At 39.7% G+C, this 23,912-nt stretch overlaps 1 protein-coding gene across 4 annotated transcripts in view; it reads left to right on the top strand.

The window, feature by feature from the left end:
* POT1 (protection of telomeres 1) overlaps positions 1-23,912 on the top strand; it is a 100,186-nt gene that overhangs the window by 22,292 nt on the left and 53,982 nt on the right. For all 4 annotated transcript variants that reach the window (XM_075558622.1, XM_075558623.1, XM_075558621.1 and 1 more), the window contains 3 exons: positions 2,266-2,370; positions 3,788-3,835; positions 5,678-5,792. In XM_075558622.1, coding sequence (XP_075414737.1) covers positions 2,266-2,370; positions 3,788-3,835; positions 5,678-5,792 — 268 coding nt within the window. The remainder of the gene's footprint in view (positions 1-2,265; positions 2,371-3,787; positions 3,836-5,677; positions 5,793-23,912) is intronic.

The following is a 23,912-nucleotide window of genomic DNA, read 5'->3' as shown; positions in this document are numbered from 1 at the left end:
TTACTTGAAAGATTTTGCCTGTATAACTTCTTGCACACGAGTTGATAAAGCCTTATCAATTTCGGTAGTAGGTGTTCTTCCCAGACTGCTCCTGTAATGCTTTCATTCATGAGCAACTTGAGATAAACACCTACTCTGGTACGTCGAATGAATACACTCTCAGCACTGAACCATGTGATTCCTTTTCCTGTGTGAACAGTTTCGGCTGCTTGTGTGCTCTTTTACATGAGCTTAAAAATTAGAACTGTGCATATTAAATCTCATTGTCAAGTTACTAGTGATTGGCTATACAAACTTATGCTGCCTGTATTTCTTTATCCTCCATGTATTTGAAGTACTGTACATACTCGTGTATAAGCCAAGTTTTTCAGCACATATTTAATGCAGTTTTTGTGGTAAAATTAGGTGCCTCGGCTGATATTCGGCTCGGTTTGTACTTGAGTATATATGGTAGTTTCAATGCCAGTTTAATTTATAAGTTCATGTGAAAATATCTTAAAGAATAATTTCCCTCATGTTTAAATCTTTATTTCAATTATCATCATTATGAATTTATTTAATGGGTATCTGTTGATTACTGACTGCACCAAAGCATCTGCCCATCCCTCTTACAGGGTACACAGGGATGGTCTGCCATAGACCTCACTACGTGGTAGCATTTGTAAACGAGACTTCTAACCATGTGGGGGCCAGATATGTGCAAATGGGGATGCTCTTTCTCTGTAGCGACCTGAGATTGAGTGGCAGTATAGGAGCCCTGGTGGTGTCGTGATTACATGTTGGGCTGCAATCTGCAAGTTGGGCCTTTCTACTCCGGCGAAGAGTTACATGACAGTCTCAGAAACTCACTGGGGCAGTTCTACTCTGGCCTAGAGAATCGCTATGACTCAGTGGCAGAGATTTTGTTTTGGTTTGAGTGACAGTATATGTATTTTTGGATATAAAAGTGTAGTTGGGGTGAGGTCCTGGAGCGCCTTTAATGCAATTTGCATATGTACCTGTGGATCCAAATCTAGCGGTCTAGCATGTCTAGAAAGCATTGCATTTTGTGGGGAGTATTGGGGTGGGGGGTGAGGTAGTGATTTATTCCAGAAGCCATCGAACAATGTTTATTCCTTCTAAGCGGTTTAAAACGTGTTAGTGACATGTGAGATCTTCTGTGAGAAGAAAACATTTCTCCCATCTAATTGTGAAGACTTATGGTTATTTGCTGTCCCAACACTGACACGGTTATGTTTATGTTTGCAGACTCTCCTGATTGGAGACGGGGGAATCTTAGAATTGGGCATGCTTAAATAAGTTAAGGCCAGATAATTTAGAAAGGTAATAAAGATGCTTCCTTTGATTCACCCATGTCAAATCCTGTCTATACAAATCAGAATAAGCATGACCGACCCCTGCTTATTGGTTCTGAATTGAGAATTCTGGGAGTGGACACCAGGCCCTGGCTTCTGCAAAGCATAAAATGGTGATATAGAAGACTTCCGTGTGATAGACAATTCAGGGTCCTTAGAATTAGAAGAGTGAGATAATTTGTGTGTGTGTGTCAGCAAGAGAAAACGTTTTGCACTTTTAAGCTTCTTTACCCGGAAAATAAGAAAAAAGAGGTATAACTAAAGAATGAGGGGGAAAAACTCTACCTTAGACTCAGTTTAGACATGGAGTCACTACCACATGGAGAACTGTGTCCTGTTACTTTAAAAATCTTTGTTAAAAGGCATGTTTTATTCCATTAATACATAATGGGAATTTCTCAAGTTTCTCATCCCACGCATGTATGTGCACATGCATTAGTTTTAGTTCAGTGTGAAACCTTTGCATTAGTGGCATTTCCTTCTCAGCGTGGAGGCTTACTTTCTCATTTCAGTTACATTCTTCATCCTGTTGGGTCACATGCCATCTCTCCATTGTGCGTGTTCATATTAAATTATTTGCATAAATTGGGATTTTTTAATTGCACCATTTGTTTACATTGATTGATTTGTGAAGCTTCACAATTCTAAATGAGTTCAACCTTCCACGTGATTTTGTGTTTCCCTGGTCCTTGCGTTGGTACAAGAACCCAGCTATCATCCTTACCTGCAGAGTGGGTGATAGTCTGTGTGTGACATGCCGAGCACAGCAAATGAGGTTAGGCTTATCCATTGTCCTTTTATTGAAGCAAGTTTTATTTTAAAATAATAATGCAACTAATGGTTTTATATGGCTTACTCTGAATTGTAGATGTTTGGTGTTTGATTAAAATTTAATTTTTTGCCTCTGTAGGACACCATTGCAGTGGCTAGATTTATTTTCTCTGCATCTGCAAACAGAGATGGTGAAAACTGCTTTGTTCTGAAAGCTTTTGAAAGCTTCAAATCGACTGTATATGTAAGTGGGCAATATTTAGTCTCAAACCATACTTTGGTTTTCATGAACTAATGTGATGGCATAGATAAAGGATTTCTCTGCTCGGAGGGAAAAAAAGAAAGAAATAGTATTGGTACAGAGACCCTACCAATTCTGGCTGAATTAGCTTATTTTAATATTTTCCTGTGAAATAGAAGCCTTTAGTAAACAAAAAATATTAAAATGTGAAGTTGATTTTTCTCCACATATCTATAAAGGCTATGTTTTCATCTCTCCAATTCTTTCTTGAAGAATTATGCACTTTCCAATTTATACCATATTGAACGGTGGTTTTGGCCTTTTTAAGGGACTCATATTGTGTTTATTTATTTTGTAGAATCAAGCAACTTTAAAACATTTTTTTGTACAGTGTCATAGACACTTCTTCCTCATATCATACAGTTCAGTAGTTCAGTCATATCAAGAAGAGTTATATAATCATTACCACAATTAATTTTAGAACATTTTCTCATATTACTGTAATTATTTTTAACTGTGGCAAAAATATGCACAACAAAACATTCTCCAATGGACTGAGTAATATTTACTAAATATGTTTAAAAAAGAGAAACTTTTTTTTTTGCTTCATGTTTAGATTGATGCCACAGAATAAAGGGATAAACTGCAAGTCATGCTGGACCTTATCCTATTGTTTGTAATTATATCCTTGGCATTTTTTGATAGAATACTGAAGTCTATCTTAAAGTGATATTTAAGATAAATCTGATTTCCTCTTATTCACTGTGAAAATGATCATCCTCTTCTCACTCCCATCATAACCCCCCCACCACCTCTTCCCACACATGCACACACGATCACCACCACCTCCACCCACACATGCACACACGGTCAGGGTAGAGGGAGACCAGTCATGGGCTTGCAGGACCACAACTGCTTCCTTTTTGTACTATGGACTAGTGCACTGTATAAGCTAGGACTAGCCCTATGCTGGACATTGCAATTAATGAACTAGAACTATAGACTTGTTGGTATTAGACTGATCATTACTACAATTTTGTTTTCCTTGTTCTTTTTGAAAAAGTCTACAATTCTCTGCAAAAAGAGAAAATTATTTATCAACTCTAATTTTCTCATTTTATTTGGACTGATACTAGTTTGTTTTATAGTCAATTCTGAGAACATTGAAATACTTCAAATTTAGTCTTCAAGAATATCAAGTTTGAGCATACACCTTTCCATTTGCCCCTAAAGCTTTAATATTTTTAGTGTCTGTAGCTTAGAAACATTTGTTTATGTCACTCTTAATTTGTAAAGCAGAACATTAAGCCATTTTAATAAATTTCAATCTTAAGCAGGTAAATTTGTAGTTACCACAACTGAAAGCCTTTAATCATAATGGAGTGTTTATATAAAACTGAGTCTTTCTTTTTTCTCTCAGGTTTATGTTAAGTCTATGAGAAATTTTTTGGCAGAATCAATGTCTTTGGTAAGATTACATTTATTTTTTAATATTTAAAATGAATACACAAACATATATACACTGTGCGTATGTAAACACATCAAAAGGTATCGCTACTTGGATTTCAGTTTATACATGCAAACATGGGAAGGCACATCTCTGCGATCAGTGAATAGCTGGAGATAAGTTCTCTCTATAATATGACTCTCTTAGTCATGTGAAGATGTCTTCAAAAAATATCCAGGACCGAATGGCATTTGGTTCTTTTTGTTCATAGGGTCACTGTGAATTGGAACTGACTCAACAGTACTTAACAACAGCATAGTGGATTGTGAAATAGTCTAAGTATAATGAGAAAACATGATCTCTGCTTTTTGATGTCTGGTACTGTTACATGGACACTCTATATTTATTTAAGAATTAATACCTGGTTATTCTGTTTGGAATGTCTAATAATATTTTATATAAAATACGTACCAAGGAAAAAAGAAACTTAAAAAATGTTTTGTTTTAAACTGAAGGCAAGTTCATATCTTTTATTTTTCATCAGTTTATTTAAACAGATTTTTATTTGCTGAATTGCGATTTGATAGACCTCATTACTTTAAGTAAAAGCATTTATTAGCAATTCACTGTGTTCACTTTTTAATAATTTTACCATTATAAATTTTTTTCACAGCAATAGGAAGTTTCCATGTGTACACGTGGGCTACTTTGAATTGCGTGAAACTATAAAGAAAGTAATATGTTGAAGCATTTGGTGTTCAGTGCCAGCAGCTTTCACTTTCTATTCACCAGTGACTAGGGGGAACACAGATGTTAAATTCTGAATAATAATATAATTAAACATTTATGTAGGAAAACCATACCAGAGAATGCATTGATGTACTTTAAAAACACAACAACAAAACATTGTCAATATTTCCATGAATTAGTACTTTCTCAAAATTATTTATCAGCTACAAACATATAATGCATCCATGAACCTGTTACAGTAAATCTTGAACATAACAAAATGCTTTTTTTGTCTCACAAAGATCAGATATTCTAAACTAGTACAATCTCAGGGATGCATTTATTGGACTTTATTTTTTCAATTGTAAAATGCCCATTGTGTAGTTTCACATTTCCCATTAGGCAGGGATCGTATGTCAGGAAAAACTAATTTTTCATGTTGAGATTCTGGTGTTTTGCTTGGCATGGGTGCGGAGAGTTACTACATGAGGTTGATGTATTCCTAAACATTTAGCATTAAGTAGTAAGCCTGTTTTTGGAGTAGAGTTGTTTTCAGAAATTAGGAAACACAGCCTTTGTTCTGCAGTGAGGACAAACGAAAGCAAGCTGTGGGCAATCAACTGAGCTTGTGTCCCTCCGAGACTGAAACACACTGGAGTAGTGGAGTTGCTGGCACTTTGATCTGATCTCAGGGCCAGTGTCAGTTATCCCCTCTCTCCTCCCATCACAAATCAGAAAAGGTGTGCGCCAGGCCTGAGTCTTTCCTTTACCATACTCACTCCAGGTTGGGAAGAAGACATGTCTGCAACCTGTGAAAATTGTTGGAAATTTAATTGTATAGCTTTCTACTTTTTTAATTGAAGGTTCAATATAACCTGCATTATAGGTCAATTCTGCTTTTGTGGCTGGTAAACAAGTTACTCCATTTTTCAAACATTTTTAAGGGAATCAAGTGTCAAAAAGTGGGTTTTGATAGTAAGTTTTACAGTGTTTCTCTTTTCAGGCCTTTGTTTCTTGACCTGTAAAAGGATAACATCATTATATGTATATGTTCATTTAACACATTTAATTGTAACACGATTCTAAGGTGTAAGTATTCAATATCCATGGGTTCACTATCTTGTCTTTCTCTAGGTTCCAGCAACAAAATATACATACACACCCCTGAATCAACTTAAGGATGGCACAGTTGTCAATGTGTATGGCATTGTGAAGTTCTTTAAGCCCCCGTATCTAAGCAAAGGAACTGGTAGGTATTAAAATGGTGGATTTTTCTTTTAACGTTATTGTGAATCAGGTGAAGGTTTCCTGGGCATGTCAGTTTCACATTCAATAATGCAGACACGTTTTGCATCATTGATTGCAATCCCCACTTTGGAACAGCACTTACTCCATTTCCTCCCTGTGTTTCCTATTTTCCTTCTTTCCTAAGCCTTCAGATTTGCCCCTGGGTAAATGCTGCATTTGATTTCAAATGTGTGATTATTCTGAGGTGTGTACCTGCTTGGTGTAATTTCCCCCTTACCATCTGTCTACTATTTGACCCCAAAATTGAGCCACAGAAGTGAATTCAGATTTGAAGGGTGACTAAAGTCCTTAGTCTCAGGAATTCCATGTGCCTGCTTTCTGTTTTGTTTTATTTTGTTTTCTGAGTGTGGGTGTTGTTCCATATTGTTCTGCCACCACTCAATCCAGCCATGTAATGTAGGTAGTGACACTGGGCACCATCTCTTCTTCACCAATCATGGAGACTGATGTCTACATGAGTTTATTGCACTCATTGTTACCAAGTGTCTTTCCATTTTCTTCACTTTTTCCTCTGGACAGAGAGACCAGTCGCTGTACTGCAGATGACTGCTCATGAGTTTTGTTTCATGAACACCACCCTCACTGTGCTACAAGTCTTAATTGGAAGCTAAATTCTGTTTTATAATTGCCATAAAACAATGATGTGTTTGTCATTTTTTGTTTACAAAATACACATCTATTGTTATGTCTTGGTATTTTATACTTTTACCTTGATTTTGTGTATATACACACTTAAAGCTTATTTATTCTTAAAGGCAAATTTTAAAAGTACAGGCCATTGATTATTATAAGATAATAAAAACGGTTTAACAGATAAGCACGCCAAAGCATGCATCCAAAAATACCACAAACTTCAGTTTACTGAATAAAATGAGCAAACAACAAACTTTCATCTTTGTTTAATTCAGCTAAATTTAGAAAGTCCTTATTATTACATCTCATCTAATTTAAAATACACTTGCTTGCAAGATGTACCATTATCTTATTTTTCATTAAGAAATGAAAAACTTTCAGTAAAGCTTGTTTCTGTGTCAGTAGTAAGACTTTCTGAAGTGGTATGAAAGTGGATGGATTCATGTTCCTGATGAGCTCTATTTGTGTACTGCGTGCCTCAAGAGCTGTGATTCATCCTGGGCACACAGATGTTCCCATTGAGTGTGGATTATAAAATCACTTATACAGGTGTATGTACAAAGATACATATGCATTTCATTTGCTAGAGGTGTACTCATTATTGGAGTAGAGAGGGGAAAGAAAGCCTCGTGTTTAAGTGGACAAAATATTCCGTTTCATATGTAGCTTATTCATGCCACTGAAACCGTTGTAGTTGATTCGTTAGCATATATGAGGTTAAGTCAAGAACTATGGCCACAAACTATAAAAATATTTATTTTTAAAATATCCAAATGTGAAGTATTGCTTCCTGACGTACTACCCAGCTAGGTCTGTACTTGTCTGAAAACGGTGTTTCAAGTCTAACCTTCCCTGAGAAATCCGTGTTCTTTGGTTTACACCATGTCAGAACCACAGCTTTGGCATCCTCGGGGGGGCTCAAGCCAGGTTCCTTTTCAATGTTCCTTGATTTGGGGGAACAAAAAAGAAGTCTCAAGGGGAACGACAAGAGTTGTAGGACGGACAGAGTAAGATTTCCCAATGAAGTTTTCCTATGACAGCTCTTGCTCCACCCTCCCAGAAGGAGCAGATTCATTATTGTCACAGGAGAAACATGTCAGTACATCTTTCCTGGCTTTTCTTCAAGCTTCCTGATTAGCCTTCTTGATCATCCTGAGTCCTTTGAGAAAAAAAAATCTATCCAGCTTGCCCCATGGGAATCCCACAAGATGGTCACCATCATCTTCGGGGTTGACCTTTCCCCTTGACTTGAGCTGGCCACGCAGTTTCCTTCAAAAGTCACTAGTTTATTGGACTTCTTCTGTTATCCACTGTCTGTCGTTTTGCACTGATCACAGAGCCGTGCTGAAGCCTCTTTGGTTTGGAATGAGCCCGTGCATGTAAGAGCTGCAACCCTGGCAGTGTCACTCTTTGCATGGGTCTTGTACACATTTTTCAAGCGGACCATGAATGTGACAGTATAGAAAAAAGTGATAGTCATTCTGTAAACAGTGATAACTAGCTATTAATTTTAAGTTGTTATTAGAGAATCTAATCATGTTTTCCTCTGATAACAGAACTAAGTCATGCATAGAAATGGAAAACTATGGGAAGGTGTAAAACTTCCTGTATGTGCATATATCTCCTGTCTCGATCAGATATGTTCGGTGGGATCCTGACTGAGTAAGGAATTCATGACTAGTAATGATACATCTGTTATTGCACAGATAACATTTCTATTTCTTTTGAGATACCAAATTAAAATGAACATCATCAATTTTATCTGAACATAGTTATTGAAACTCTAAAATACGTCTGAAGACGTAGCAAGGTGTCTTTGCTACTAGCAAGACTTCACGTTTTAAATCTATGCACCTCACAGCCTCAGTCACACTCACTTCGAATCCGTTGCTAGCCACTTTTTATTTCCGTTGAAAGAACACATCCTTCGAGGGGAGGAAGTGCTGCAGAAGAGCCCAGTAGCCTGAATCCTGTGTTCAGAGACTGCTCCTTTCATTAGTATTACCCCAGGGTGGTATCAAAATAGACACACAGGGGCGATTCACAGCTGTGACTTCTTCATATGGCACAAAGCAGCATCTATTTACAAACACAGCACACCGAAATCTAAATAACATCCAGGTGTACATAACTGATTGTGTGGATGGAAATTACCCTTTTGTAACTCAAGTCGGGTGGAGGGAAGAATTTATCTGTTAGATATGTACTGCCAGCTGGAATTTTTCATTAGATTTTATTTGGTGTAGTAGAGGCAAATTTTTGCAATTTAGAATTTTTATTCTTTGACTAAAACATGTTTTGTAGACTTTCCTTTCATCCTAAGTAATAATGGCTTCATGTGATGTGTATCACACTGCTATTTTGTTTTGTTTCCAAAATGCCTTTTTCAGCAAATGCTTTGTTTCTCAAGTTCAATATTCATTCTTCTGGGAACTGCAGCTTTTAATCTTTTAGAAATCTACAAGCCTTCTTGTTAAAAGGACAGTTTTCTATTCAGTTGTGATAACATTCATCATAAACTGAAAAAGAACTATTCAAAAATTGTGGAAATAACACGTCAAAAGATCATTGTATCATCAAAACTTCTTTTGATAATACTCATAGACTATCTATGATAGTGTCTCTTTCATTCAGGAAGACGATATCTTTGACTCCTCTGTAGAAGTTTTGGGATTTTGTAGAAGGGGTTTTCTCTGGAAGTTTCACACTCACTTGATTGAAGAGCGAGCCATCCAGAGTTAGATATCCCATCTTGTGCTGCTGACACAGATTGCTGTGCATATTTTCCTAGGTCATACATGTAGTGAGTTTCATTTTAGATGTGTTTCATATTTTAAGAATGACCGACTCATTTTTACTCAAGATATTTTTCCTCAGGGTTCCCATTGGCAAGTCTTGCTAAAAAAAAAAAAAATCAGCATAGACATCACAGAGGCGATCCGTCCCCTGTTAGTAATGTGTGGTTTATGCTTACTTGAGTGCCATCATCACGCCCGCTCCGCTCACGGAGAGAAAAGGGAGCCTTGTTAATGCTGATGCCCGTGGTAGTTGGGCCCAGAGGAAGGAAGAACACTGCCAGTTATTGTATCTTCATCGTTTATAGTTCACTTCTCATTTTGCTCTTTCTCTAACTTTAAGGCTTTTTTTTTTGAGTCTCTGAACTCTTGAAATCTCTCTACCTGGTAAAGCGGCACATGACCGTTGACTCTCTGTCCCAGAAATGTTTTAGAATGTGTTAGAATATGACACCATGGTGTTTCAACAGTTACCAGCCAACTGAAATACATACAACAGCTGGGAGGACAACAGGTATGATAGAAGAAAAGGTAAAACCCTTCACCTTTAGCGTTTATGAGGCACGCTGGTGGCATACTGGTTATGCATTGGGCTGCAACCGTAAGGTCGGTAATTTGAAATGACCAGGCACTCTGAGCAAGACAGATGAGGCTTTCTACTCCTGTAAAGAGTTACAATATTGGTAACCGACAGGGATAGTTCTGCCTTATCCTATAGAGTCGCTATGAGTCAGAATTGACCGTGACAGTGGATTTGAGTTTTGAACACTTTTATGAATTGAGAGAAAAAAAATCACTAAATCTCAAACAGGAAAATATGAAAAAAAAAGTGTTATTGATTTTCCTGATGTGGGAAGTAGGGAGGAGGGAGTCAAGTATAGAATTAGAGAGAGCTCTTTTTTAAAAAAATCATTTTATTGGGGGCTTGTAGAACTCTTATCACAATACACACACATCCATTTTGTCAAGTACTTTTGTACATTTTTTTCCTTCACCATTCTCAAAACATTTGCTTTCTACTTGAGCACCTGGTATTCGCTACTCATTTTCCCCCCTCCCTCTTCGCTCCTACCTCCCCATGAACCCTTGACAATTTATAAATTATTATTTTGTCATGTCTTATACCCTCCGACATCTCCCTTCACCCACTTCTCCACTGTCCATTTTTCCCTCACCTTCCATCCACCCTCCCGGTATCACGACTCTCACCACTGGTCCTGAGAGTTTCATCTGTCCTGGATTCCTTGTGTTTCCAGTTCCTAGCTGTACCAGTGTACATCCTTCTGTCCAGCTGGATTTGTAAGGTAGAATAGGGACCATGATAGTGGTGGGGAGATAGCATTTGAGAACTAGAGGAAAGTTGTATGCACTGCACCCTGACTAGCTTGTTACCTCTCTGTGCCCCTTCTGCAAGGGGATGTCCAATTTCCCACAAATGGGTCCTGGGTCCCCACTCTGCACTCCTCCTCATTCACAATGGTATAATTTTTTTTGGTCTTTGATGCCTGATACCTGATCCCTTCAATGCCTCGTGATCTCACAGGCTGGTGTGCTTCTTCCATGTGTGCGTTGCTGTTGCTCACTTAGATGGGCGCTTGTTTATCTTCAAGCCTTTAAGACCCCAGACTCTATATCTTTTGGTAGCCGGGCACCATCAGCTTTCTTCACCACATTTGCTTATGCACCCATTGTATTCAGCGATCGTGCCAGGAAGGTGAGCATCACAGACTGCTGAATTGTTAGAAAAAAGTGCTCTTGTGTTGAGGAAGTAATTGAGTCCCAAGGGCCCACTGTCCATCTGTTTCCTTAATACTAAACCTATAAATATATGCACATAGATCTATTTCACCATCGTCGTATATAAATATATTCGCATCCTAGTTCTTTCCTCTATTTCTTTTTACTTTTCTCTTGTCCCACTATCATGTTCGGCCTTCATTTGTGTTTCAGGAATTCCTCTCAGTTACATCGTCCTTGATCCAGCCCTGCCAGACCTCCTACACCCTCCTTGCCACTGATTTTGGATCACTTGTTTCCTTGTCCCTGGGTTTATTAACACTCACTTCCTCCTCCCTTCCCCTCTCCCATGTCCCCCCATAACTGTCATCCCATTGTTCTCTCTTCCAACTTATTTATCCCGCCTATCCCTTCCAGATAGACATGCAGTGACAACAATATACACCAACACAAGACCAAGCACAACGAAGCAACTATAGAAAATAAAACAGTAGCTACAACAATAACAACAGAAGGCAGTAACAAAAAGGCAACAGCAGTAAACCCTATAAATAGTTCAAGGTCTATCTGTTGTCTTTTATGAGTGCTTTCCTGTTGAGTCTGATGGGGTGCCATGCCCTGGCCCCACATCTATCCCTGGGGACTTTGTTGCTCTGCTGCTGCATGCCCCCAGTGTCTGACTTCAGCATAGTGGACTCGGGCGTGCACAGTTCCTGCCATGTGTCTCTAGTGTTGTCCTCTGTGGTGCTATGGGTCAGCGAGGAATGTTGTGTTTCGTGGTGGGGCCGGCCCTGTGATTGTCTCTGTGCATCGGCTGCTCTGAGCAGAAATATTGTCTTCAGGGCTTGGTGGGCCAGGATGTGCTTCACTCCTTTATTCCCTTCCCTCTTGTTGGCTCCTGTGTGCTCTGATCAGACAAGTCCCTCTCCTTGAGCTGTAGCTTCAGTGCTGTCCTCTGAAGTGAATTCTTCTGAGGGTGGGATACTGCTGTCCACTTAGTTGGTAATGGGGCCGGCCCCTCGGGCCTGTAGAGAGAGCTTTTGGAAATGAAGCTGGTTCTCAAAGATTTTGGTAACTTGAAAATAATTTCATGACACAAAACAGTCCTAGAATCCATTTAACCTGAGAAGTGATGTAACAAAGCAGTCATTCCACTGACAGCCGTTTAAGACATTTTCTGTAATTACTCTGAACAAGTAATCTTTTAAAATGGATGATCCACTATATGACAGTTTTATCGTGAAAACAAAATTGCCGATTGCATATACAACCAAGACCATCTGAACAAGTCTGTTTACCACAGATAGAAACCATGAATTAAATGCAGGATTTTTATTTTAGTCTAGAATGTAAACAAATATATGCCACAAAAGTATCTTGGTTCTTTATTAATGATCCCTGAAAAAGACTGATATCAACGCACAAAATTATGCACCAGTGTATCACTGACATTTTGTCATTTAAAATTATCCGTAATTCAACCTCTGCAGTTGGCTTTTGAAACTGAAAAGTTCATGTTTTCCAGATAAAAGTCTGGTGACTTTTGTTTCCGTTTCCAAAGTCTGGGATATTGGTCTCTCCTTTCTCATCTATCAAATTCTAATTTCTCCTTGACAGTTTTGCTCAAATGCTCTGTCTCTTAGACACTTTTCCCCTGTTGGCCTTCATCTCTTTTTTCTCACTCCAACGCTCGATGCTTGTTCCCTAGTTGCAGGATGTAACTGCCTTTTTCATAGCAAGTTGATGGCAGTTAGGTCTTTATTACTCATAAATGCTCTTCAGGCCTGTGATTTTATCACCGTGGACATCTGAGACCTGCACAGTGCTTCAGAAGGCTAGTGATCTTTCAGAATGAATACATTTTTAAATGAAGTCTTTTTTGGTTTGTTTTAAATGAATAATCTCCTGCATGCTTCAAGAAAGGAAGAGAAAATGATACTGATTTTTATGGCTCACTGAAACCCAGGAATAAACTTAGGTAGCCCAGAGGTAGTACACTGAATTAGCAAGCTGAGAATTTGCTAGTCATAGAAATCATCCTGAGAGGTGCAGGGTCCTGGAGAAAGCCCGATGGAGGCATCCAGCATCAATGCAGTCACTGCTGCTGAGGAGAAACAGCAGGCAGACGGTGTGGCCAGTCTCCGTTTTGCCTTATTACTCGTGTTTGTTTTTTCAGGAGTAGAAAATCTCCAACTCTGTCTAAAGAGAGGAGAAGCAAAACTGAGTAAGAACTTGGTAGTCGTTTGGCAGTACAATTGTAGAGAAGAAGAGACAGGCATAAAGAACATCATTATGTTACTGTGTGGTCTGGTCATTTTTTAAAACAAGTGAATTTTGAGAAGGAAGAAAAATGGGTGTGTTTGAATGATAAGATAAGTGAAACGTGCTCTTGGATTTACCTGCCCTCTAAAGCTAGTGTAAGGAGCCCTGGTGGTGCACAAGGTTAAGTGTTGGACTGTTAAGCAGGAGGGTGGTAAGTCACTCCCCAGGAGAAAGACCTGAGGCTCTGACTCTCTGTGGATTCCAGTCCGGACACATGGCGAGGCAGGTCAGCGTGTCACCTGGCTCTCTGGGATTCAGCCTTCACTTGGCGACACCCAACAACAGCGACAACATCAGGGTAGTGTGCAATTAGTTTAAGTTTGCAAAATTATTGCGGTTTTTTTAACAGCATTGACAAGTGCTAAGATTTAGGGTAAGTAAAAAAAAAGCATATTAAAATCATAGACACCTTTAATATCAAAATGTGAAACGATTGTTTCTTGACATATCCTCTATCTAGGTCTGTACTCTTCTGAAGGTTGTGTTTCTTTTTTAAAAAAATTTTATTAAACGATTATTTTATTGGGGGCTCTTACAGCTTGTATAACAATCCACACATCTATCGTATCAAACACATTTGTGCAAGTATTGCCATTATAATTTTCTAAACATTTACTTTCTATTTGAGCCCTTGATATCAGCTCCTCTTTTTTTTATCCTTACCCCCCCCCTCGTGACCACTTGATAAATTATAAATTATTATTATTTTAATATTTATACCTGCTGTCTCCCTTCCCCCATGGCTTCTGTTATTCATCACCAGGGTGGGGCCTAGGGGATGGGGATTGCAATCAGTTCCCCACCTTCCTTCTACCCTCCTGGGATTGCTACTTCCATTCCTCCAAACAACAACAAAAAAATTTTGGCACACTGCCATCCAATCAATTCTGACTCATGATAACCCTATAGGGCAGGGCAGAGCTACAGTTCCAAGATGGTGTGCAGGATTCGAAAGCCCTGCCCTTTTTCTTGAGGTGGGCCTGGTAGGTTAGAACTGCAAACCTTTCTAATCACAGCCCGGTGTGTAACCACTACACGACCAGGGCTCTCTCTTTACCCTTTGGGAGTCTGCAAAACAGTTATCATACGCTTCTAAGCTTGGATTCATCTCTGAGGTCTTCCTGGTTTTCCTTCAAACTTGATCCATTTAACCAATATTCAAGGAGCAGCATTCCTGTGAACTTGTTACAAAGCTTCAAAGACTTGGGTAGATGTCCACCTGAGTTTCATTAACAATTTGGTATTAACCTTGACTTCTACTACATCATTTTTTCCTATGGCACAAGAATTCTCCATTTTTACAAGGCCCCTTGTTGAGACTAATTGTCTTACTGACAAAGTTTTTCTTCAGCCATCCACTGGTCTCAGAGAGACGTTTAAATATGCTTTGTAATAAGCCCAGGCAGGTATGAGCTGGGATTCTCGTCGTAACATTTTTGACTTACCTTCAGAGCTAATGCAAGCAAAAGAAGCTCTGTTGATTATACTATTAATTGTCCTTTTCCACAATAGATTTGATCTGTGGATGATGTAACCACAACTTTTAAACTATAAAAGATTCTAATGAGTCATAAAGAAAGCATCTCTCACTTAGGGATTAATTTCACTTCCATTTAAAACATCTCTAGGTCGTAATTTTTTTAAGGTGTCAAGAACAAAAAGTTTAAAACATAACAAAAGTTCACTGGATTTTGAATCTAAGTAGCAACCTTCCTCTACAGTCTTTAATTAGAATCAGAAATAAGAATGGCTTTTATCTTTGGGTAGTGAAATGTGTAAGAAACTAAGTCCTGAAATCTGTTGTTTCTATGTGATCATTCTATGTACTACTTGAAAATATTCAATATATGTTTTGAAAATCATTTAAATCATTTGCTTTTCTCTTTTAAAGAATATTTCTAATGGGATTTATAAGACTACAAAGTAGCAAGTGAGAGTTTTGAAACAGATATTACCCTTCTGTTTTGTGAAAGGTTCTTTCTGGTAGTCTTTATGGGCATGACCATCTAAATAACAATAAAATACTATTAAGCACGTCCTTTGTTTGTAGTGGTTACAAGCTGGCCTGCAGTCTGCAAGGTCAAGGGTCAGGACTTTTGCTACTCCCCTAAACAATTGCAATGTGGGAAGCAGGCAGTTCTACCCTGTTCTTTAGGGTCCCTGTGAGTCGACCTTGACTCGGTGGCAGGGAGTGTGGTTTGGTCTGCCTGCTGTTAGTTCCAGCCATTGAGTTCACAGCCCCACGCAGGCCCCCAGGCCTCCACAGGCACTGCTGACTGTAGTGACCACAGTGTGAATCTTGACTCCTACTCAGGAGGCCCACTCTCACGAGTCTTTTTAGAACTGTTCAGACTTTGATCAGTCACCTTAATTGAGGTGTTTTCTTAGGGTAGAAACCTCGGTGGTAAGCATACCAGTAACTTCCCCTTTCAAATACTTGCCATCAGTGGAACCCAATAATACAGGGAGTCCCTGACTTAGGACAGGATTCTACTCCTGTGACTCTGTGTCAGTTCTGATGTAAGTTTAATGCCTCACTTAAAAAAAAATTTATTACTGTTTTCTTTTATTATCAGTGTCTTAAATTCAGTCTTCATTGGAGAGTTGGCATTAGAATGGTAATGTTAGTATTTATGTAATGTACGCATGTATGCACTGTTTCGTATGGCACGTATTATTAGCGATGGCCGAAATGAAAAGGTACGTGGAAGTGTGGTTCATGATAACTTTAATAGGTGACATCAGGAACTTCCTGGGCAATGTAACTTAATAATATGTTTTACTACATTTAAGAAGCCATCACCTACTTTCAGGTCATGGCAACATGTGTCTTACTCTCTACATAGGGGTCACCAGTTGGTCCCAATCCAGCCTTTTCCCACTGATTTACAGAGCCACCACCCGAAGGATGCATCGGGTCTCTGAGTGCCCACTCCCACTCCCTGCCCTAATTACTCGAGCATGTCACACGTTGTGCTCTTTTGTAGCACAAGCCCTTCTCCTTCCAGGGTTGTGTGACCTGATCCCTGACACTTGTGCTCGCTTTCAGATGTTGACTTTCCGAGATTGGGGTGGGGTGGGGGGGGGGTACGGTATTCAGATTAGGATAAAATTCAATTTATACATTCGTATGGGAGACTTGATATCTCTGCACCATTTAGTTTTTAAAATCCACCTTCATGGGATTTATCACTACTTATTTAGGTTACCTTCAATTTATCTCCAATTTATTTATAACTTTGTGTGCAGAAATCTTGCACATACTTGATTATATTTTTTCCTCTTTGAGCCTTACAGATATAAATCTCCTAAAATGTCTAATTTCTCCAACTCAGTAACTTTATACTCTTGCAACCTCCATGTAAGTATTTAGATTTCCGCTGTAGAGAACGTGGCAGAGAAACTTAAAAGGCCAGGATCCCAGAGTAACCCCTTAGCAGCTGTTCCCTGTGGGCCCAACCATTGTTTTTCTAACAATGCGTTGCTCTTGGTTTAGGTGCTTTGCTCAATTCTCTGCTAGAGGAAGAGTCCAGGCATCCTCAGACTTCTACTTTCTCATATTTTTGTCTAGCTTGAACAGAAAAATGGATCTTAGAATCTTTTGACAAGACCATTTGCATGTACTTCTCCCAGACAGTCTGGGGAGCAGGCCCAACATATTTGAATTTCATGCGTAGCTGTCAAATTATAATCCTGTTAACAAACAAACACACAGTTTAGTGCTGTGGAGTCGGTGCCGACTCACAGTGACACCTTTTGTGTTTCCGAGACTAAGTAACTGCTGACCTTTCAGGTCACAGTCCAAAACTTTGAGTAGTCAACCATATAGGTGTACTGTCCATGAGTGCCCACCCTCTACATGCGCCTCCAGAATCTTTGTGAACGCTACAGTATGATGAGTTCTGACTTGTAGCATAACATTTATGTCCTCTTCTCTCTCTCAGGGGGAATTTTACTCCCTCTTAGGAGCATCATAAAGGGAGTGCTCTTTCTTATGTATCCTACAGTAAGGTTTCTTGTAAACAAAGTACAATTGTAGCATACGTTGCTACCATAATTTACTTTCATAGCTCTTACTTTATTTCTGTAATAAACTTAGAGAAGTGGTGCAGAAAGGTAGATTTCTTTAAAAGCAGCAGTGTGGTAGCAATTTTCAAAGGGGGGTTTGTGGATGAGGTGATTAATGCACACGTGTGTCTTTGATTAAAGGCCTCGCTGAGATGAACGTGCAGCTTTCCTAAAGCGCCAAGGCAATTTGCACTGAATCATACTGAGTAAATTAGGTGAATTACTCAAGATCGAAGAATAGAGAGCTCAATGTTTCATTTATTATCTCTTCCAGATTCGTATCAAGTGTTGAACTAGCACCGCAGTGTTAAAGGTGTTACAGTAAATAGTTCAGCTATGAAGTATGATTAAAGCAGTAGTCAGTGCTCTGTCAACCATTAGATATTCATTTCTGAAGACTCTAGGCTAGTTACATAAAGTAAGAATACGGATTTGAGTTTTCATATTACCATCCCAGGCCCCTAGAGTCCTTGCTGACACTGGTGGCAGGAAGACTATTGAATTACCTTTAACTGTGTAACTGTTGTTAAAATATGAAATTGTTGGTTCTCTGAACCCTTTTAAGTTTGTTTGTTCTTTCCTTCATTCAGAAATAAGTGAAGGATAGGCATGGGGCCTCTTATGTTTACTGTGGTGTTAGTCATGGTTGAGGGATTGTTGTGTCGATTTTTTTCTTGGTAGATTTCGTTTAACATGTCACTTCTTTGGAATATTCCCCCTCCCCCGCCCCCATGTAGCAGTTTCCCTTATTAGTGCTTGTTAAAATGAGTAGGTTCTTTTCCACTCATGTTACAAATAAAATTCTGGTTGAGAGAACCCAAAAGCCATTTAATACATCACATTGATTGCTATAAACCTTTGTTGTTCTTGGGAGCAGATTATGGCACAGTTCTTTTTCAAACCACTTATTGTTTTACACTATTTGTTTCTATTTTATATTCTTTCATAGTGTGCTTACTTTATAACTTCTAAATGGTATTTTAGTTTGAAACTCCTCATTATTTTGTAGATAACCAAAGGAGATTCTGAGGACAAACTAACATATACTTATACCATTCAGGAGAGATGGCAGTTAGATGATATTCTGAGGAATGCTGCGGCTCTCAGTCCATTTAAGTGTGCAGCTCGGTAACTGAGTATAATTGAAATACTAAGCTTAATATGCTAGCAAAAACACTTCAGATCAAAGGCGGCATTACATGTATTTCTTAATGCCAAGTGTGCATTTTTCCAGGTGAAGAAAGTGTCTCATTATGTGACCTGTGTTTAACTATGTATACAGGTAAGGTACATACTTATATATTAGCATGTGTGTGACTCATTTTCCTAGATACTGTGTCACTAGTTGCTCCTTGCTTACAGTGGTCAATGTTTCAGGAATGCTATTCTAATTACGGTTGGCAATTTGAACAGAAGATAACGCCAAGGAAAACAATTCATGCTTTTAGCGGCAGTTCTGAGAGCTCCAGAAGCATAGAAATAGAGCAACAGGCCTGGAAACGGATGTACAGGAGGAGGCTTTTGTCGTTTTTATTGTATCTTTGGAGTGTTTCGTTCTGCAAACAATTTATGGTCTCTTCCCTCAGTCCCTGGCCCAGGTGTTTATAGCATATCGCTTAGTTACTTGAATAAAGTGAAAACAGTTTCATTCATTGATTTGTCGTCTTGAGCTTTGGGGTGAATGCATTCAAAATACTTGTTGGAAGTATTAACACAAAATATAATGGACGTGGATTTCCTTTGACATTTGAGTTTACTGTGTGAGTTATTATCAGGAAAAGGTGTTCCCAAACAGTGTGCGTTGATTACAGTGCGCAGCTTTGTGAACAATTGACGTGAGGAGATTGTCTCTTTACTTTCTTTACACAATTTCCTTTATAATAAAATCCCAGCTCCCCTCTCACTTACCTTCCCTCCCCAGAGGGGTTGATAACTTTGGTGTTACAAGAGAAAAGAGAAACCCAGCTCCTCAGACGGCAAACTCGCCGCTTTTGAATACATTCCAACTCTTAGCAACTCGAGTATAACTTCCCCTCGGTGTTTCTGAGACTTTAAATCTTTACACGAATAGGTAGCCTCATGTTTCTACTGCTGAGAAGCTAGTGAATTCGAACAGCTGACCTTGTAGTTAGTAGTATAATAACCCACTGTGCCATGAGAGCTCAGTTGAAAGTAAATTGTGTCTTGTTAGGTTGCTGCTCTGGTTTGGTTCTGACAAAAGAACAAACCACTTCCCCGCCCCGCCCCATGCCATCCCCACGGTTATGTTGGCGCTAATTGTTGCAACCACTGTATCAGTCCAGCTCCTTGAGTGTCTTGCACTTATTTACTAATCCTCTTTTTAAAAAAAAAAAACTTTATTGGGGGCTTATACAATTCTTATCACAATCCATGCATACATTCATTGTGTCAAGCACATGTGTACATTTGTTGCCCTAATTATTCTCAAAACATTTGCTTTCTACTTGAGCCCTTGGTATCAGCTCCTCATTTTCCCCTCCCTATAACCCCTCCTTTCATGAACCCTTGATAATTTGTAAATTGTTTTTATTTTGTCATGTCTTACACTTATATCTCCCTTCACCCACTTTTCTGTTGTTCGTCCCCCAGGGAGGGGGTTATATGTAGATCCTTGTAATTGGTTCACCCTTCTACCCCACCTTCCTTCCACCCTTGGTTATTGCCACTCACACCACTGGTCTTGAAGGGATCATCTGTCCTGGATTCCCTGTGTTTCCAGTTCCTATCTGTACCAGTGTACATCCTCTGGTCTTGCCAGATTTGTAAGGTAGAATTGGGATCATGATAGTTGGGGGGAGGAAGCATTTAAGAACTAGAGGAAAGTTGTATGTTTCATCGTTGCTACATTGCACCCTGACTGGCTCGTCTCCTCCCCGAGACTTTTCTGTAAGGGGATGTCCAGTTGCCTACAGATGGGCTTTGGGTCCCCACTTCACACTCCCCCTCATTCACAATATATGATTTTTTGTTCTTTGATTCCTGCTGCCTGATCGCTTTGTCACCTTGTGATCACAGAGGCTGGTGTGCTTCTTCCACGTGGGCTTTGTTGCTTCTGAGCTAGATGGCTGCTTGTTAACCTTCAAGCCTTTAAGACCCCAGATGCTATATCTTTTGATAACCGGGCACCATCACCTTTCTTCGCCACATTTTCTTATGCACCAACTTTGTCTTCGGCGACCATGTTAGGAAGGTGATCATCATGGAATACCAGTTTAATAGAACAAAGTGTTCTTGCATTAAGGGAGTACTTGAGTAGAAACCCAATGTCCATCTGCTTCCTTAATACTAAGCCTATAAATATATGTGCATAGATCTGTTTCCCTGTTATCATATATAAACATATTTACATATGTACATGCCTGTATTTAGACATCTATAAATGCCTTTTGTCTCCTAGTTCTTTCCTCTATTTCCTTTTACTCTCCTCTTGTCCCACACTCATGCTCAGCCTTCATTTGGGTTTCAGTAATTCTCCTAGGTTACATTGCCCTTGATAAGCCCTACCAGGCCTCTTACACCCTTCTCATCACTGATTTTGGATCACTTGTTCCTTTGTCCCTGGGTTTGTTAACACCACTTCCTTTCCCCCACCTCCCTTTCTCCCATGCCCTCCTGGTTCCATTGTTTTCTCCTCCAGATTGTTTATCCAGCCTATCTTATTTAAAGATAGACCTGCAGAGATAATAATATGCACAAAAACAAGACAGAGCATAACAAAGCAAGAAAAGAAAACAAAAAACCAATGACACACAAAAAAAGAGAAAGCCTGTAAATAGTTCAAAGTCTGTTTGTTGGTCTTTAGGAGTTAGAGTCTGATGGGGCACCAAGCCCTGGCCCCCCCCAAAGTCCATTTTTGGTATTCCCTGCGGACTTCCTTGCTCTGTTCTCCTTGCTGTTCTGTTGCACGCCCTTAGTGTTTTGCCTCAGTGTGGTGGGGTCAGGTCGTGTGCAATTCCCATACTGTGTCTCCAGTGTTGTCCCCTGTAGGGCTATGGGTCAGTGAGGGATGTTGTGTCTCATAGTGGGGCAGGCCATATGGTCCTTTCTGTGCATTGGCTGCTCTGAGCAGGGATATCATCCTTTAGGTTTGGTTGGCCAGGATGTGCTCCACTCTCTTCCCCCCACCCCCTTCATTTGCTCCTGTGTGCTCTGACCCTCTTATTTACTAATCATGATGTCCTTTTTCAGGGTCTGATATCTCCTGATGACATGTTCAATGTTTTACCATCCTTGCTTCTAAAGAAGACCATTCTGGTGTACTTCTTCCAAGACAAATTTGTTTGTTCTTCTGAAAGAATACTTTCAATATTCTCTGCCAGCACTGCAATTCAAATGCATTGATTCCTCTTCTGTCTTCCTTTTTCACCGTCCAATTTCACGATTGTGAGCAATGGGAAATTGCATGTCTTGTGTTGGCCTTACCGTAGCTCAAAGGGGCTTCCTTTCTCCTCAGCACTTTAAAGGCATTTTGTGCAACACGTTTGCCCAATTACGGATGTTGTTTGATTTCTTAACTGCTACTTCCATGAATGTTGGGGTTCTAAGCAAAATGAAATTCTATCTGTTCTCTGTCATGATAGTGTCTATTAGTCCAGTTGTGAGAGTTTTGTTTTCTTTCCATTGAATTGCACCTGGTACTGAAGGCTGCAGTCTGTGTTCTTCATTAGCAATTAGTTGAAATCCTCCTTGCTTTCTGTAAACAAGGTTGTGTCATCTGCATATTTCAGGTTGTTAATGCTTCTGTTGTTTGTTTTATTGCATTTTTGGAAGTACCAGCAAAGAAAAAGGAGAGAAAGACCTGAATCTTATGAATACTTCACCGGTTGCCAGTATGTGGAGTGGTAGAGATACGAGAACTGTGGAAGAGAATGTGTCAAGACAACGGGAACTTTAATCTTGAATAGCCGTTTCCCACCATATAAGTGTTAAGTTTTATAGGACAAGGTTTCAAAGAGTTCGTGTAAAAATGCAATTGAAAGATACTGGCATTTTCCCCAAAATTTAAAAAAGTCCCTTTGTGTGGTACAAGGAGCGCCAGTGGTTCAGTGGGCTGGGGTGCAGGCTGCTAGCAAAGCCAGCAGTTCAGAATCACCAGCCCGCTGGGGGTAAATATGTGGATTTCTTCTCTGGTAAGGAGTTAGATTATAAATTATATAATCCAAAGCTGAATGAGGGAATAGGATCAGAGCTAAAATTGTCTGATTCTGATGTGCAGAAAGCTTTGGATGACAGTGGTAGCCTGTCAGGGGAAACCAGTCCCTAACACACCATTTCAGGTCCAGTAGGCACAATTGTACAGTGATAATAAGTAAAGGTCATAGTAAAATTATAGAGAGCATGAGAGATAGAAGGAAGTATTGAAATAAATGGAGTCAGACACAAGTCATGGTAGCATGCTCACCTCAGCCCTGCTTGGTGGTCCACGTGGAGGGAGAGAGAGAGTTTTATGCTAGCCCAGGCTTTTTATATTCTCCGGGGACATGCAAGCCCCCTAATTACAGGTGAGGACAAACATCACAGGAAGGGCTTGTGCTATAGGTAATGAGAGGGGGTGGTCTAGGGACATACATGCAATAGGGAGAGGAGGGATTGGGGGCATACATGTGACAAGATGGTCGGATCCTAGATTTAGGATGATAACTTTGAATGTCACAGAGCCAGTTTGGCCTGTTTCCTGGCTCAACTGATGGAGAGACCATTATTGGTAGGGTATGAACACTTGGTCGCAGGCCTCAGGGAGAAAAAGTTTATTGTCCCCCACAGCAGGGAGCAAGGCCTACCCTGTAGTCTGGTGACTAACTGCCCTAGGGAGGATGTCTGTAAGCATCTGACCTCCCCCCACAGTAGCCCAAAATACGTTTGCGAGATCTACACAGGAAATAAGCCTACTGTGATTTCCCCCTAGCCATAACTGAGGGATGGGAACACCAAGCAGAGCATTGGAGAGATGACAGTAGTAGATTGAAATGACTAACCTGACTTGAACAGTTAAAACCTTGTCACTTGATCATCTGCCCTCTGATATACTTTTAGCTTCATCTGGTTTTCAATATTTTCTGTGGTTTATTATTTTGTTATATTGCGGTTTATTTCTAATGCACTTTGTCATTATGGGTAGCCTTCTAGAATCTTCGTTACGTGCTTTTCTAGTTTTCAGTTATATGACACCCAGCATTGATGAGCCTATGGAGACAACAGAAAGAATAAGGGTGCCCGGGGATACAGCGGGGGGTGGGGTGGGGAAGGGGCGGGAGCTGGTATCAATTGGTTCAAAACTGAAGAAAGTACTTTGAAACTGAGGTAGAAATTGTACAATACTGTTTGATGTGATTGAACTATGCGATGCTATGATGGCTGGATTAGCTCCTAATAAAATCGTTTGGGGCAGGGCCAAAAGAAGCACAGAGCCAGTTTTCAGTTGACAGGCTCTGGGAGTTGGAATTGACTCCATGGCAGGGACTTTGCTTTTTAGGAGTAATAACAGT

Source organism: Tenrec ecaudatus, chromosome 9 (genome assembly GCF_050624435.1).
Source record: "Tenrec ecaudatus isolate mTenEca1 chromosome 9, mTenEca1.hap1, whole genome shotgun sequence".
Classification (NCBI taxonomy): domain Eukaryota; kingdom Metazoa; phylum Chordata; class Mammalia; order Afrosoricida; family Tenrecidae; genus Tenrec; species Tenrec ecaudatus.
The sequence above is the reverse complement of the archived record's forward strand: the minus strand, read 5'-3'. Positions and strand labels throughout refer to the sequence as shown.